The sequence below is a fragment of the Vipera ursinii genome (assembly GCF_947247035.1).
Source record: "Vipera ursinii genome assembly, chromosome: 9".
In the NCBI taxonomy this organism is placed as follows: Eukaryota; Metazoa; Chordata; class Lepidosauria; order Squamata; family Viperidae; genus Vipera; species Vipera ursinii.
In genome coordinates, this window is record NC_139523.1 from 24,287,035 (window position 1) to 24,305,266 (window position 18,232).

General features: G+C 42.7%; 1 protein-coding gene across 1 annotated transcript in view; it reads left to right on the forward strand.

Annotated features, from left to right (window-relative positions):
* The window catches only part of ARHGAP35 (Rho GTPase activating protein 35), a 51,296-nt gene that overhangs the window by 23,951 nt on the left and 9,113 nt on the right, over positions 1-18,232 (forward strand). Inside the window, exons 3-5 of the mRNA XM_083369646.1 lie at positions 7,125-7,269; positions 16,797-16,874; positions 17,602-17,733. Coding sequence (XP_083225772.1) covers positions 7,125-7,269; positions 16,797-16,874; positions 17,602-17,733 — 355 coding nt within the window. The remainder of the gene's footprint in view (positions 1-7,124; positions 7,270-16,796; positions 16,875-17,601; positions 17,734-18,232) is intronic.

The window sequence follows — 18,232 nt, forward strand, 5'->3', positions numbered from 1 at the left end:
ATGTCAGCGAGTGTCTTTAACTTCAAGTTGCGTGGTTTGACAGCCATTAGAGCAGAGGTGGGGAACAATGGCCTTTTTATGGCTTGTGGGCTTCAACTCCCAGAATTCCTGAACCAGCCATGTTCCCCACTCCTGCGTCAGAGGGTCATAATTGTTTGGTAATCCAGTTGTTTGTCCGTTCATGAAAAATAATTAGGAGCGGTTTGTGATGTTTGAAAGAGGGGTATCTGTATTTTAGGAGTCATGGAGAATAGAGGGCTGTATTTCTATGTAAGACTTGGACAATTTATTTACTATTCAGAAGCATCTGTATTGGAGAAACATTAGGAACAAATGTAAAGGATGCAACAAATACTTCCAGGGTTTGATTTAAAGACAGCATTTTGATACAGAAATTAAGGTGCTGGATCTCAGGAGACATTGGGTGACTCAGGAGACATTGGGTGACCTTGGATCATTCACTCTTTCTCTCAGCCCAGCTCACCTCTCTGGGTTGTTGTGGGGGTACCCGTCAGGAAGGAGTATTATTTACACTGCCTTGAGTTACACGGAAAGATGGGACACAAATCTAATACACAAATTCTCATAAGACTCTGTCCCTTTGCATTCTGAAAAGGTAGCCAGCAGTGATGCTCCAGTAATCTCTGATCAGAGGTACAGTTTATGTGTCTGTTCAGTAATTAAAAGAAAAACATTCTAATCAGATACTAGTACATTATTTTTTTCCATCTCTTCTCTTTTTTAAGTCCAGCTTCAGAAAGCAATTTTCAAATAAGCAGCTGGCCCTTTTGAAAATAATGGATTTTGAACAGCTAGTTGTCAAGTATACAATGTGGACTTTTTGTCTCAACTTATTTTCTGGGAAATTCATTACTGTTCTAGTTTGTGATATGACATCAAAAATACGCCCCAAAGGACAGATTGTAACATTGATATATTATATATATGTATGTTTTCATTTCTCATGTGATTTCCCCCCCCCTCTTAATCTGTGCTTTTGTAGACGAGTTTTAAATGACATCAGAAAGGATTTCTTTCTTTCACAGAAGGACCGGGGTCTCTTTAAACAATGCTGTGGCTGCTTTACAAAACGGTGGTGATTTCATTCTTGCAGCAGTTGTCCTGCTGCCAGCAGGGTGGACTTCTCCGCATTGGCAGGAGAGCTGCGTTACTGGAAGAGGGGGGTGGGGGGGAGATACAAAGGCAAGCCAGATTTTTTTTTTTAAAAATCCCTCTATTTCAAAAAGCTTAAATAATGACTCAGAGCTTGCTACTTAAAACAACAACTATATTTTACTTTAAAATTACATGATGGCTCTGTGCATTGCAAGCTGAAAGCAGAAACAAAAATCTAATTCTAACACACACACACACACACACACACACACACACACAGAGTCTACAGTGGCATCTTACAGCTTCTAATTGGAAAACAAGGCTTGATGAGAAAGGGTATGAATATTATTAACTCTTCCATTCCTTTATGGGACAGGAAAAAAACCCTCCAGGCTCCTTTTTGCACCAGGCCATCTGTTTGAACTGTGAGTAAAAAGAAGAGAGAAGAGTCAGGCATCAAGAGAGAGGAAATAGCCAAGAGATCTCTTTCAGTAGTTTGCAGAAATTCTAACTTGCCGTCAAGAAATAAAATGAAATAAAAACTGCTCACTGGAATATATTCAGGGCGGGAGATAAAATAGTTGCTGACCTGCCTCTTAATCAGCAGACGGAGCCCAGATAGACGACTAAGCTCAGTCGGTGGGTTTTCAACGCTGGGGCAAGGGAAAGTTTAAACAATCTGAAAGATTTTTCTACGGATTGCTCTGCCGGAAATATAGATACAGGCAGTCCTCGACTTACGACCACAATTGAGCCCTAAATATTTTTTTGCTAAGCAAGGCAGTTGTTAAATGAGTTTTGCCTTACTTTACGACCTTTTTTTGCCACAGTGGTTCAGTGAACTACTGCAGTTAAGTGAATAAGGAGGTTGTTAAGCGAATCTGGCCTCCCCCGTTGACTTTGCTTGTCAGAAGCCATCTGGGAAGGTCACAAACGGTGATCAGTTGAACCCCGGATAGTTCAACTGTCCTAATTACGTGCCGGTTGTCAGGCGCCCAAATTTTGATCATGGTACCCTGGGGATGCTGCAGGGCTCGTGAGTGTGAAAACTAGTCATAAGTCACTTTTACAGTGCCGTTGTTGTACGTCAAGGACTACCTAATGAACGTGGTGGTTGTTAAACGGCTGCCACAGTTGTAAAGCAGCCACTGTGGTTGTAAAGCAAAGCTGTGGTTCGCTACGGGTGTGCTTTTGCCAAAGTCTGGGAGAAGTCACTGGTTTTCGGCAAGACCCTTGTAAAATGTGATTGTGTGACTGTGGGATGCTGCAGATGAGCCTAATTGCAGTCATTTTGCCAAGGGCCCGAAGTTCAGTCATGTGATCGCAGGAGGGTCATGATCACCAGAACTTTAAACCTGGTTCTGTAAGTAGTGCCAAGTTAGGTCCATCGGAAATTCGGACACTCGCTAAGCAACCGGTCTACCTGTATGCAAGTGGGTTTCAGAGGGTGGGGTATTCACTGCCATGCTGTGCCTCATAACACAACCACCTCTAAAATGCAAGGTTAGCCTTCATTTATTCTTTAGCCGTTGTACACCTTTGAGGGGTGTGAGACACTCTTTGTGGGGCCCAATCATGCTTTGAGATTATTTCCCTGATCGATAGAAATGCATTATAAAAGTGGGGGTGTAGTTTGTTCATAGTTAAAAGGCCTTTTTGCCCATCTTTTTTCTTCTATGTGCATGCGGGCAGCTTGCCAAATTAATGGCTATCAGCCATGTTGCAAAATTAATACAGTTTAGGTATTTAAATCTGGACTGCCTTGCTGCTTCATTAGGCCTGTTCTCAACTGACTGTGTCATGGATTTCTAGTTGCCTCTGTCACATTGATTTTTTCCATGATAAATCAACTTGCTTTTTAATCTGCATTCCTGCACTGTAAGTTCAAGAGCTGATTCAGCATATGGGGGAAGTCACTTCTGTACGAAAACAATGACCAAATCCACTATACTTTGCCCATTTAAATATAATAGGAGAACGCTAATGGAGTTGGACTCAAAAACTGAAGATTGCGTCGATTCCATCTATATAAAAGAATTAAGAAAGTTTACAAATTTCATTATCCCCAAGTATTAATTAGTCTGGATCATTGCTGAGGCAAGTCAGTTGAACATGCCCAGTCTGTTATATTGCCAGCCGTGTTAAAAACCACACTGCAGTGCTTAGACAAGACCAATCTAGCAAAAATCGAAGTGTGTTGCTGGATAACAAGCTGTATCTAGCTAAGGATGGCTAACAAGATATCTGTGGGAACCCCACATGCAAAATAAAACATCTACTTAAGGGAATTAACTGAAAATCCCAAATATTTTACTATTCAGATTGGTTCGCATCTGAAAGAAAATAGATTTTAAAAAACCTGCATAATAGAACTCTTTCATTTTTAGCCATAACTTACCGTTGTTTTTCTAATCGGAATATGCAGAATTAAGAACCTTTTCCAGCTGTGTCTCCTTTTTTCATTGGAACAACGCCGTTGGTCAGCCTTTGGCCACGGACGGGATAAGGGAGATCTGGTCTCGATGGAGGAGCAGGTTTGTCTCCTGTTTTCCATCTCATTTCACTGATTGAGACCTAATAATACTTTGCTCTTTTAGTTTGTATAGCTGAACTGCTGATTGTAAATCACCAGGGCTTTTTAACAGCTGGCTCCCTTTTATTGTTGCTTTACAGTCATGATGCAATATATATGGCTGCTTGGATTTATTCCTCATTAAATCTCTGTAGTGCAAGCAGTGTAGGACAGCACAAGTACAAGCATCTTTCTAAGAGTTGAATCGGTGCACCTTGTTTAATCTTGACATATAACCTGCCAGGTTGAGCAGACAAGGCAAAAAGTCACACAGACTTAATACACATTTATCACAAGGACTTCGGCGTATGATTTTGTTCTGTGAAGCCAGCCACAATTGTAAATATCCCTGGGTCTCTGCCTGAATGTAAGTTTCTAACCACTTTTAAGTCTGATTGAGCCAACACATTTCATTGAATTATAATTTGGCTGATGAATGGTTTGCAAGTAGCCCTCAGCTTATGACCACAGTTGAGTCCAAAATCTTGGTTGCTAAGCAAGACAGTTGCTAAGTGAGTTTTGCCCCATTTTATGACCTTGCTACAGTTGTTAAGTGAATCACTGCTGTTGATAAGTTAGTAACACAGCTGTTAACGGAATCTGGCTTCCCCACTGACTTCTTGTCAGAAGGTTGCAAAAGGGGATCACAGGACTAAAGACACTGCAGCTGTCATAATTCTGAGCCAATTGCCAAACATCCACATTTTCATCACGTGACCCTGGGAATGCTCTAACGGTCATAAGTCTGAAATAAGTTTAGAAGTCACTTTTCCCAGTGCTCTTGTAACTTTGAACGGTCACTAAATGAATGGTTGTATGTTGAGAACCACCTGATTTATCCATGGATCGAATTTAAGCTGTGGTTACCTGGTTTAATTGCTTGTTAAAATATCTTTGTACAGAGACGTTCTTTTTCCTCTGTGGACTGAAATTTTTTTTTTCACACACACATACACACACACCTTGTTGTTACAAGCTAGTATTGTTCAAAATATCCTTCTGTCACCAGAACTCTAGAAGAGGAAGTTGTATGGAAATAGACTAAACAGGAAATAGACAATGGAGAGGGTGAGAAGTTTCCTGGGGCCACAAGGTTCAGGAGATGTCCTCAAGGACTGGGATTTCATCTAGGGCCTCTAGGCCACTGATCTTTCTTTCTTTCTTTCTTTCTTTCTTTCTTTCTTTCTTTCTTTCTTTCTTTCTTTCTTTCTTTCTTTCTTTCTTTCTTCCTTCCTTCCTTCCTTCCTTCCTTCCTTCCTTCCTTCCTTCCTTCCTTCCTTATTTGAAAGAGAGGTTTAGATCAGGATTCTGGTTTGGGGGACTTAATCCTCCTCTTATGCAGTCCCTGATCTGTGGTTGTTTCCATTTGCTTTCCTCTCTGTACAGGTAGTCCTCAAGTTACGATCGCAATTGAGCCCAAAATTTCCATTGCTAAGTGAAACGTTTAAGTGAATTTTGTCCGTTTCATGATCTTTCCTGCCACAATTGTTACGGGAATCCCTGCAGTTGTTCAGTTAGCGACATGGTTGTTAAGCGAATCTGGCTTCCCTCATTGACTTTGCTGGTCAGAAGGTCACAAAAGGGGAATCGCGTGACCCCGGGACGTTGCGACTGTCATTAATACATGTCAGTTGCCAATCGACCGAATTTTGATCACATGGCCATGGGGATGCTGCAATGTGTGAACATCGGTCACAAGTCACTTTTTCCAGTGCTGTTGTAACTTCGCATGGTCATTAAATGGACTATTGTAAGTCGAGGACTAGCTGTACTTCATAGTTCAGTGGTCCTCTGCTGCTCATTTCCATCCTGTGTGAATCTTCTTCATGGTTGTTCTAAGCTTGTCTTGGCGTGTTGTTTCAGCCTCAGCCAACCTTATTTAAGCTACAAAATACCTTCCCCAGCATTGTTTCGAAACAAATCGTGTGTGATCTGCATCGTATTACCTTAATCTGGAGGAAGCAGAACAGAACCTTCCTCGTTCACTTTTGCTGTCTTTGACGCTTGCCACTGTTTTGAATTCTCTGTCGCTCAGTGTATAAATATGTTCATAATTATTTTGGTTGTGCTGAGCCTATTTTTCTTGTGGCTTGTGTTGTGACATATCCCTTGAATGGTTTTCCGCTTTTTATATAACATTTTCCAACTGGTATTATTTATTGGTTTAATTCCTGCCTTCAAGAGCTCATGGTGGCATAGTGACAGCTCCTTTCCCCCTCCCCATTCCCCCCCACACACACACTCACAGCAGGGGCAGGATAGAGAGAGTGGCTGACCCAAAGATACCAGAGAGATTCCTTGGCTGAGGATGGTTTGGAATCTGGGTGGCCCTGCACCTAGTCTGTACAGTGACTCTCATAACATGTTTATGGACTCTTTACTTATTAGATTTTTATGCCACTTTTATTGCTTTATATTAACTCAAAGGGACGTGGTGGCTCAGTGGGTTAGGACGCTGAGCTTGTCGATCAGAAGATTGGCAGTTTGGTGATCCCGGGTGCCACGTAACAGAGTGAGCGCCTGTTACTCATCCCAGCTTCTGCCAACCTAGTAGTTCGAAAGCACGTAAAAATGCAAGTAGAAAAATAGGGACTGCTACGGTGGGAAGGTAACAGCGTTCCGTGTGCCTTTGGCGTCTAGTCATGCCGGCCACATGACCATGGAGACGTCCTCGGACAAGCGTTGACTCTTTGGCTTTGAAATGGAGATGAGCACCGGCCCCTAGAGTCGGAAACGACTAGCACGCATGTGCGGGGGAACCTTTTCCTTTACCTTATTAACTCAAGGTGACGAATATACATAATACTCCTTTCTCTTCCAATTTTCCCCATAACAACAACCCTGTAAGGTAGGTTGGGCTGAGAAAGAGTAACTGGCCCAAAGTTACCTAGTTGCTCTCGTGCCTAAGGTGGGACTAGAACACAGTGTGTCTTGGTGATTGGCACAAAGTCACCCAGTTGGCTTTAATGGCTAAGGTGGGACCAGAACTCATTGTCTCCTGGTGATTGGCCCAAAGTCTACCAGCCAGTTTTTAAGCCTAAAATGGGACTAGAACTCACCTCCTGGTGATTGACCCAAAGTCACACAACTGACAGCCATGCCTAAGGCGGAAGTAGAACTCATTGCCTCCTGATGATTGACCTAAAGACATCCAGCCAAATTCATGGCTAAGGTGGGACTAGAACTCCCCATCTCCTGATTTCTAGATCAGCACCTTAACCACTGCACTGAACTGGATTTCCATATTGGAAGCATAACTTACACCAAATATGATTTAACAGCAACTTCTGCTTTCAGATATATAGATTCCATTTGTCTAATCAGATGTAAGGTTTTTAAGGTAAATCTGGGGCTGGCATTTTTAGGTAATAAAAATTACCTAATTTGTGACTATACATTCCTGGCCATACTAACTCAGATTAATTGTTTTCTACAGAAACCAAAGCCTAAGCCTCGACCATCTATCACAAAGACTACATGGGAGAGCAACTATTTTGGGGTGCCTTTGACCACTGTAGTGACCCCAGAGAAACCCATTCCCATTTTTATTGAGAGATGCATTGAATACATTGAAGCAACAGGTAAGCAGGAAGGGAATGTTTTAAGGGTTAAAGTTGGTGCTTAAGGGGAGTGGCAGCCACAGAGTGGCGGAGCCGCATTGCTTAAGTGCGCACAGCTGGGTCTGGCATAATTTGGGGTTTTCCCCCTTTTAAAAAAAATGTGATATATCTATTTTAATGACAGGCCCTTGATGCTCTCTGAGCTTGGTTGTTTTCTTGCAGATGTTTCATTACCCAAACTAGGTAACGCCATCAGTGCTAGGTTAACACTCCCCTTCTAGTATTGATAATGTTATTAGTTTGTATAATGAACCATTTGCAAGAAAACAGCCAAGTTCAGAGAGTATCAAAGACTCTGCATTTTACCCTGAGCTACAAATATTCTCCTCTGTCGGTATCTATTGTAAGACATGCATTTCAGCTTTCATCTATTTTGTTCATTATAATGAAGGGAAACCGTTGTTGGCTTTTGTAACCTAGAGACAGGTGCTCTGAGGGGTACAAAGAGGGGAATCGGGGGCCACAGGTTCTCCACTCCTGGTTAGAGATACCTGACCCTGCTAGCGAGTGTTATGTGGGCGCTAGCACCGCCCTGTTTGCATCACGTGTGCTCGCGGCCCTGTTTCCGTGCAGGCGCATGTGCACAAAATGCTTCTCCTCTCCCTTTCTGTCCGGTCCGCCAACCGAGGAAGGCTGGAGACCTTTGCTCTGACAGACTCAAGTGATGGAGCAAAACAAAGGGTTTCTTTTATCATGCTTTGTCTTGGAACCTGTGAGTAAATGACACATTGTTAAACAGAAACCACTGGGCCATCCACTGTCTGCCTCAGCAGAAGAAATAAAAAATGAATTCGGGACAGGAATAAATCCGAAAGTCTCAGCACGCTGGTTAGGAAACCAAAGTGATTTCTCCACCTAACTATTGAATTCAGTTTAAGCTAAAACCGCTTGGAAGGCATTATGTATTCTGGCAGAATTTGAACTTGGACTTCAAAGCGTTCTGTAGGTATTGGTGCCATCTGTCTTTCCCTTGGTTAATTATGTAGAGATAACCTTTGAACCGACCGAAGAATTTTAGGTGGCTGTGTCTTACATCACAACTATGCCTGAGAGGGTCATCCATCTGTATTTGTTACATTAAATAAATATACTTATAATCAATAAACATATGCAATTCAAATATTTATTATAGTTAAATCTTTTGCACTTGGCTCTCAGAACCCATGAATCAACATGGACTTGCTACTTTTTTGCGAAGGCTTAAGCAAATTTTTAAGGCCTCCCATCTAAGTGATAGTCTTCCAAACTTCATTCCTTATCAGCTCTCCCCTTTGCTGCATCAATAATTGACAGCAGTGCCTAACTGGGGAGGTTCAAACAGAATATGAATCTTTTTATCCCTTGCAGCTACAGTGGTTGAAATTGGATAACATCTGCCAGCTGCTTAATTATTTAACTATTAGCCAGGTTGATCTGGAAGCCTTAAAAGAGATCCTTGCATACGCGTATCCCCTCAGGATAAATGCTCGGCAAACCTTGGGGTAAAACCGCAATGCTGACTTTTGGCTGCGGAATTTGCTCTTATTTCTAGTGGAGATAAGAATGTCAGGTTAGTTATTTGGACTGAGACGTTTGTTTTGCCTTTTAGCCCGGTCCTCCCTGGCTTCTTACGAGGACCCATCTTGGCTGCCTTCATTTTGGGGCATGAGTAACATTTGCTGGTGGATCTGAGGACCCATTTGTTGAAATCGCTCATTCGATGCTGGATGAAGTTCTGGTTTGCTCATCTGCCAGCTTGAAAGCAAGGCTGCAGATCCTTTTGGTGGCTGCTAAGAACTCCGATGTTCTTGGGGGAAACCAGATAACGGCAGGCATTCTGATTATGCGCGCTGTTGAGGGTGTAGACATATTGAACACTCGTTTTTTTAGTCTTCTGTTCCCACCAGCAGGAAATAAAGACTAACTGAGAGTGAGGAGAGGTAGTCCTCAACTTACAACAGTTCATGTAGTGACTGTTCGAAGTTATAACAGAACTGGGAAAAAAAAGACTTATGATCCATTGCACATCCCCACGGTCACGTGATTTACGTTCGAATGCTTGACAACTGACTCACATTTATGACGGTTGCAGTGTCCCAGAGTCATGTGATCATCTTTTGAAAACTTCCAACAAGCAAAGTCAACGGGGAAACCAGATTCACTTAACAACCATGCTACTGATTTAATAACTGCAGTGATTCACTTAACAAATGTGGCAAAAAAGGTCATTAAATGGGGGGAAATGTCTCAGCAACATAAATTTTGGGCTCAATTGTGGTCCTAAGTCAAGGACTACCTACATTTCACAAGCAGGATTAAAACCTAAATAGTAGATCACTTCGCCCAACTGATTATGGTAGGACAGGGTTTCTCAATCTTGGCAATTTTAAGACTTGTGGACTTCAACTCCCAGAATTTCCCAGCCAGCAAAGTTGTTAAGTGTTTTTTGCCCCATTTTACGACTATTCTTGCCGCAGCTATTAAATGAATCCTGTCAGTAACATGGTTGTTAAGTGAATCCGGCTTCCACATTGACTTTGCTTCTCAGAAAATGACCCCGGGACACGGCAACCGTCATAAAAACATGCTAGTTGCCAAGAACCCAAATTTTTGATCACGTGACCGTGGGGATGCCGTAGCTGTCATAAGTGTGCAACACAGTCATACGTGCCTTTTTTCAGTGCTGCTGTAACTTTGAACGGTCACTAAACAAATGGTTGTAACTTGAGGACGAGCTGCAGCGTGCCCACCTCTCCATGCCTGGTGGAATTTTGTTTTTCGATAACAGTCTTTTGTGCCACTTCACAAAAATATTCAAAAACCACTCGACAGGGCCCTGGGGTGGGTGGGGAGGAGGTGGTCTGCTTTTCAAGGAGAAATAATCACCTTATCAGCACTCTCACTCTGTTCTGGGCCAGGCTCCAGCATCTCCTTGGCTTGCATCAGGTGAATTTTATAGCAAATAGGAAATTGGCCTCGGTCTCATCAGCTGTTAAAAGCGCTTGAAGAGGGCCACTTTCATACAAGCTCCTCCCTCGTACGAAGGTAATACTACGCGATTTAAATTAAATTCACACAGAACGGATTATAAACCAATAAAATAGTCATCCATGATGTTATTTCCTTAATGCTAATAAACCCTGAGATTACAGTACATGTATAATTTAACACAGAATATTTTTGGAAAGAGCGAAAGAGATTCAGATATGTATTTTACAAGCCAAAGATTATGTGATTGCATAGCTAACATGTTTCATTTTACCGACTGAAAATAAGCAAGAGTGTCAAAATATTTATTTTCCACTTTAAAAAAACAAACCATGTCTCTAACTGTATTAGAGGAGATGTAATGAAAATATATCAGTTGGACTGTGTCTGGATTATGAGAGATTGAAAAATTGTCTTTAAAGTTAGACAGAATAGGAAGTAGGAAATGAAAAAGTAAAAATGTAGCGTCCGTGGAATTAGTCTAGTGGGGTCCTTTCCCCCCCCCCCCCGAGATAAAAGAGGAATTTTACCAGAGTGGTTGGCTCCATCAAGCATTACTTAGTATGATGACCATGACTCAACATGGTGAGTTTGGGCTTAGTTAAACAAAGGAAACATTGAAGTATTTTTCAAAGCAATCTTCTAGAGTTCACATGGTTACCATCTGCAAATGTCTTGGAGAACTTGGCAACGCAACTGGAATTCAGTCTTCTGTAGTGCCGTAGAAAGCTTGGGCTGTGGCATGGAGAAAATTGAATGGGCGACTTTCAAACCCCATAGCTGGCTGGGTAATGCTGGAAGTTGAAGTCCACATGTCTTCAAGTTGCCCCGGCTGAGAAACCCTAGTCTAGAAATTGCTGTGACATTCATTTGGCCAGTCACGCACAGACCTAGGCCTCTGTTGTTCACTGGGATGCCAGAATAATGAAACCCACAACTGAAGCTCCACCCTTTCATCCTTGCCTTGCAACTTGGCATGCACACCTGTAAAGGGCCTTTAGGGGTTACAGTTTGGGAGCTGGTTTCAGCTAAGAGACGGTGCAGATTTAAAAGTATAATCTCTTGGAGTTGATCCGATTTTTAGCTCATCGATTGTATTTGACAACTGCTCTGCCCCTGTGATGCTACCGACACATTGCAAAAGAGATGCGTGTGCAGCTCTCTGAATGTAAACTTGAACCTCGAGGAATTTTTGATACTTGATAGAAGGACACAGAGGATAATAATCAGACTGATGGGCCCAGGGCGATATTGAGAAGTTTGTTTTTTCTAGACCTCGACAATCTTCACTTTTTATGTGGCTTCCTTGATCGGTTAGGATGAAAATAACAAGAACAGTAGCTCTCAAGGGTAGGCCAATAGCACCACGTCGGCCCAAGAATCGGCAGGAGCTGTTGACATCAGAAAAGAAGCTGGCACTTCTGTGAGCGCCCCATCAGAATTTCAGCCGGCTGATGTAATTGACTCGGAATGTGGGAATGCAAGAATAGATACCACAGCACAGATTTTAAAAAGAAAGAAAGAAAATCAGGAGATTTGCAGTTTTAAGAATTGCTTCAATATGGTTGTTTTCGATTAAGGAATTGCACACTGGAAGGAAAACAAAATACAGGTGGTTCTGTGGAAGGATTGTTTCAGAATTTAACAATTTTTCTTTGAGAGTGACAACGATCGATTGGATGGTGCACTTGTATTGTAGAGGTTATGTAAAATCTCTAATACCCATACAGATTTTGCCTTCTAGGACAGTGTTTCTCAAAGTTGACAGCTTTAAGACCTGTGGATGCCAACTCCCAGAATTCCCCAGCCAGCATGGCTGGCTGGGGAATTCTGAGAGTTAAAGTCCACAGGTCTTAAAGTGGTCAGAGTTGAGAAACACTGTTCTAGGTGACGATGCAGGCCAAGCGTTTTAACCAGAGTCAGATTTCAGGGAGTCTATGAACTTCAGTGGGAAAGGAAAATAACTGCCTTTTCACTGATCACTAACTGAAAATTAGCTTGTCTTGTTATTGGTTTAATAGATTGGGGGGAAAGCCATATATATTGTCATATTGCATATTTTAAAATATTTTGATCATTGTACTTGAGCATAATTTGTTTCCTTTATAATACAATCTATGAAATATTTAATGCATTTAAATCATTCCCCCCTCGAGCTCACTATAAGTTTACCAGACTTCCAAAGGTGCCCAAAATATCGCCTTGTGATGTAAGCTAAATGCATTTCTGCTATTCTCCACTTTCATACTAATCACATTTTTCACACATATTTGAGCAAAAGCAAATTTTGTTTGTGCTGACATCATTGATAGCAAATGGCACCTTAACGTGTTTCTAATTTAGTTATAAGCTTGGATCAATTAGACATTTTGATTTTTTTGCAGGAATATTTTTAATATTTTCTAACACTGCAAGAAGAGTGCTAAATATAGGATGGACATCAAATAGCGTGTTGAAAGGGTGATATCTACTTTCAAAAATGAAATGTTTACAGAAAAACAGATTTTTGGTGCAGTTTATTGCCATATTTAGGCTAAAGTTCCTTGAAAGACATGATGTGGAAAAGAGCAGGTTATAAATATATACTTTGAGAATAAGCTAGCTTGCATCCTTGAGTTTTTGCTACCTGAGAATTTTGTTTGTTGAGATCGAGTATATCTGATTGGGATAAGGTGTTTTACAGCCATACTTTAGCCGGTACCATTCCGATTTTATGGAATGGTAAGTGAAGAGCTGAGCAGCAACTGAAATAAGATTTGAACAGAAGCGTGCAGATTTGTTAGATTTTTTAAAAATAGATGATTACTATGTGTTCGCTTTTGAATGTTTTCTGCTGTTCACATTATAATGGAATAACAGAGGTAGAAGGGGCCTCAGAGGTCTTCTAGTCCAACCCCCTGCTCATGCAGAAGACCCTGTAGTGTTGCAGACAGATGGATGTCCAATCTCTTTTTAAAAACCTCCAGTGACTGAGTACCCACAAATTCTGGAGGCGTTCCACTGATTATTGTTCTCACAAATTCCTCCTTAGTTGTAGGTTGGTTGTGTCTTTGATAAGCTTCCATCCGTTACTTCTTGCTCTGCCCCTCGGGTGTTTTAACATGCATTGAAAACTTCCTCTTCCTACCTCTTTCCCCTAATTTAAGCTTCTTTCCCTCTGTCGATCATTAACCATGTCAAATAACCCTGGCTGTTAATTTGCATATACAGCAAAACAATTGTCCTTCCATCACAGCTATATTTAGAGACTGTTTGCTGCCTTCAGGAAGGATGAGGAGGCATTGCTGCATAATTTCCAACTTCTCACAATTGTCCCATTCTGGAAACGACCGTGTTCGGCGGAGTAACTCGATTGGACACTGTGGGCTTCTCTGTTGCATCAAAGGGCAATGGGAAAAAAGGAAGGCCTTAGTTCCAAGAGGCATTATTATATTTGTGTCTTCCACTAGACTAGCGGAAGCCCATTAGCTGCTCTGCTACAGCTTTGCTCTGGGCATGACTGATGAATGGAGCGTGTGGGCTGGTTATAGGAAGCCACTGGGGATCGGCCCACGTCGGTCCTCTTGGGTCACAGAATCCCATTCGCTTTGCCTTACTGAAAACAGCGTCCACAAACAGGACCCAAGCAAGGCCTTAGCTTCAAAGGAGGCCGCCTTAAAAATGATCCGTGACGCTGTTGAGACTCTCAAGTGGATGTGGACATGTTAGGGAAGGAAAGGGATTAGTTTCCCTCCCCGCTTGCTCCAGTGCTGCTTTGTTCCCGTACAGGTAGTCCTCGACTTACAACCATTCGTTTAGTGACCGTTCAAAGTTACAACAGCACTGAAAGAAAAGTGGCTTATGACCACTTTTCACCCTGATGACCGTTGCAGCATCTCCACGGTCACGTGATCAAAATTCAAACACTTGGCAGCTGACTCACATTTATGACGGTCGCAGTGTCTGGGGGGGGTCACATGATCCCCTTTTGTGACCTTCTGACAAGCAGAGTCAATGGGGAAGCCAGGTTCACTGAACAACCAGGTTCCTCACTTGAAAACTGCAGTGTTTCACTTACCAACTGAGGCAAGAAAAGTTGTAAAATGGGGCAAAACTCACTTCACAAATGTCTTGCTTAGCCACAGAAATGTTGGGCTCAGTCGTTGTAAGTCAAGGATGACCTGTAGTGTAAAGGGAAATTTTACAATGTGTAATTTTAAGCCCAAATTAAACCATGGGAAGTTACATTCCAGGTTTCTTGTATAATAAGTGTTTTGGATCGCCACTGAACAGGTCGTGAGCTTTAGTTGCCTATATTTTGCCTGCCTGTGAATTAGATATGTATCTGTCAACAAAGTGGCTTGGTTTTGGCACAAAAATGGGTCTATTGTAATAGCTCACCTACTGTTCTGAGTACACAACGCCTGCCTAGTTTTGTGTGTGACAAGGATTGGGTGTAAAACAGGATTTTATAACATAAACATGGAAGTGGATTGCAGGAAATATTACTAAACATTGCTTTTTCACTGCAGCGAAGCTGAGTGGCTTTTGCAATCGATGGTGTGATTGGGAAGCTGTTGCTGGCTCAGACCTTGGTGACCATTTTTTGTTCCTCCTGGCTGTCCAAAAGACCTGTGGGCTCCAAGAATTTTTTGCTGGCTGCGGTGAAGCCGCTGACGGGTAGAACTGTTCCAAATTGTGCTTGATTTGCTGCGTATAGCTGTGCATAATCCGGTCTTTCACAAAACTCCTGTCTCACTTTGATTCCTTACCCAGGTGGGCATCTTGCCTGTCAACCGCAGATCAGTTGCAAAACGCCAGGACCCCTGCAGCCCTGGCAGAGAAATGAAGGCTCCTCGAGGAGCTCTTGCGAACTAAAACCCAGAGCCTCATTTTAAAAAAATAACCATTAAACTTTCTTGAACTTAAAATAACCAGGCGCACTGAGATTTATGTGCCATACTTTTTCATAGGCGCTTGCAATCCTTGTTTCAGCCCAGTTAGGTGAACCAAAACAGAAAAAGGAGATGGTAATTGCAAAACGCCAGATGAGATTCTGGCCACAGGCGAGATCTAAACCAGAGCCAGGTTGTTTGGTTTCTTTCTTTGGGAGGAAAAGGCTCTCTTATTGAAGTATATATCGGTAGTCCTCAACTTACAGCCACAATTAACCCCAAAGTTTCTGTTGCTAAGCAAGGCCATTGTTAAGTGAGTTTTGCCCGTTTCATGATTTTTTTTGCCGCAGTTGTTAAGCAGATTATGCGGTTATTAGAGAATCATGTCGGAAGCCAGCTGGGAAGGTCACATGACCCCTGGGACTCTGCAAACCGTCAAAAGTACATGCCAGTTGCCAAGTGTCTGAATTTTCATTGAGTGACCACGGGGACGCTGCAATGGTTGTAAATGTGAAAACCGGTCATAAGTCACTTTTTTCAGTGCCGTTGTATCTTTGAACGGTCACCAAACCAATGGTCGTAAGTTGGGGGCTTTCTGTAATCACAGTCACTATAAAAGGAATTGGCAGCATTTTTTAACATTTGTGCAGTGGATGATCCCAGTTTTTGATATATGCAGTGATCAGGTGGTTCGTTTATACCACCCTCTCCCCCTCCATTGCAAAAAATGCCTTAGCCATTCATTGCAGGTCATTTGTAGCTCTTTGTAATTAGGAAATATAATTTCAACACATTTCTGCAGGGGCGTGAGGTTAATGCAGGGTTCCAGTAATTATACTTTTAGCTATCATTATCTCCCCACAGCATCTCGGAGCAATTAAAATCCACCACAAAGGTGTAATATGAGCGGTTACAGCCACACAAATATATGTGATACAGAAAGCAGAAAGGCAGAAGGTTATTCATCACCCGTTTCTACTGCAGTTTGTTTTTCTAGTTATCGCCTCCGCTGCTGGTTTATTTGCTCCGGAGCTCTTTCTGCTTTTTTACCAACTTAAGAGAGCTTTAGTAGTTGGAAGGGAGGAAGGGACACTAATGGCCACTCATTTCTCTCGATACTTTGAAGGTGGAACGGAGTGCAAATTTAATACAAAATCACATTTTCCTCAGTACTGTGACTTGGGGGTCCGCTCTGAGCTATATTGTTTTCTTGCAGACGTTTCATTACCCAACTAGGTAACCTTATCAGTGCTAAAAGGGAAAAAGAGGAGGAGGAGGAGGAGGAGGAGGAGGACTGTGGGGTCCTTGGTGCTGTCTGAGCTTGGTTATATTCTTTGAAATGTTTCATGACCCAAGTATGTCCTAGAAGAGAGGAAGTATGTAGAGGGGGGAGGAGGAGGAGGAGGAGGGGAAAGCCTGTGGGGTCTTTGGTGCTCTTTGATCTTGATTGCTTTCTTGAGAACCTTTCATTACCAACCTAGGTAAACTGATTGGTGCTAGAAGGAACGAAATGCGTCTCTGCGCCCCCATTTTCTGGGCAGAAGGCTTCCCTGCTCAGTCTTCCATAAAATATTTCTTTCCTGGTAAGGTTATCTTCAGGTTTGCACTTTTGCTCTGCTCTAATCTTCTTCTCTCCTTCCCCACCAGGGTTGAGTACGGAAGGGATCTACCGGGTGAGTGGAAACAAATCTGAAATGGAAAGTTTACAGCGGCAATTTGACCAAGGTACGACCGGGCCTCTGGGAAAGCGTCTAGGGACGCAGTCATGGTTTGCGTGTGGGGTGACGGCTTATGGGATCAGGTGGGGACTCTTGTTTTTGACTCTTTCTGGAAGCCCTTCCGAGACGGAGGCCCAATGCCGCCTCCACTGGAGGTCATTCCAGAGGGGAAAAGACTGCTCCTGGGTGGGGGACAACCAGTTGCTTCTCCCAGCAGGATCATAATGCAGCTAGTCCTCAACAAACTCACAATTGAGCCCGAAATTTCTGTTGCTAAGCAAGAAAGTTGTTAAGTGAATTTTGCCTCATTTTACAACCTTTCTTTCCGCAGTTGTTAAGTGAATCGCTGCAGTTAAGTTAGTAACCCGGTTGTGAAGTGAATCTGGCTTCCCTGTTGAGTTTGCTTATCAGAAGGTTGCATGACGTGACCGTGGAGGCTGCTGCAATGGGCGTAAATGTGAAAAATAGTCATCAGTCATTTTTTCCAGTGATGTAACCTTGAACGATCACTAAATGAATGGTTGGAAGTCGAGGACTACCTGTACTTGGGGAGATTCTGGTGTGGAGATACCTTCCTGCAGATAAATGTTGGTCTAGTTTCCATCCACGACCATCGGATTGATATTTCAGGAACAGCTGGACTTTTAGCTGGGACTTTTTTTTTTTTTTGCTTCTTTGCAGTTCTTTGAGCAGGCAGGATAGAGAAGCCTAACCCCTGAATCCTCTCCTCACAGATCATAGCCTGGACTTTGCTGAGAAGGATTTCACTGTGAATGCTGTAGCTGGAGCCATGAAGAGCTTCTTCTCAGAGCTGCCGGAGCCCCTGGTACCCTACAACATGCAGATCGAGCTGGTGGAAGCCCACAGTGAGTATGCGCCTGCCGGCGATCGAGGCCAGCCTTTCTCAGAACACCAAAGGGAGAGTCCTTCGTGTCTCTGGAGCGCTTGGCTAGATTCCTTTTTGAAAGTGAACCCACAAAGAGCAGTCTTCTACCAGCACTCACTTGTGAGCTGGTGAACATCCAAATTGCGCGTCCAGCAGTGCCGTTGCCATGATAGAATGATGGGACTCAGTGGCTCCACCTAGAGTTAGAAACGAAAGCGGAATAGGAAAGAGTCTCCTTGCATTTTCTGAAGCAGCGTCTTCTAATCTAGGCTTTCCTTGTTTTATTTATTATCTCCGTTAATCCGCTCAAACGACTTCAGCACAAGCTTCGGTAGAGAAGGTTTGCGGGTAGGGAATGAAGAAGGCCCGTCTAATGGAGAAAGAAGGCAGAGTTTTAGGCTGTAGAGTTGGAGAGCCATGAAATCTAAGGCAGAGAAATTCCCTAGACTACTTCTTGGAAATGAAGAAGAGGCTAATCG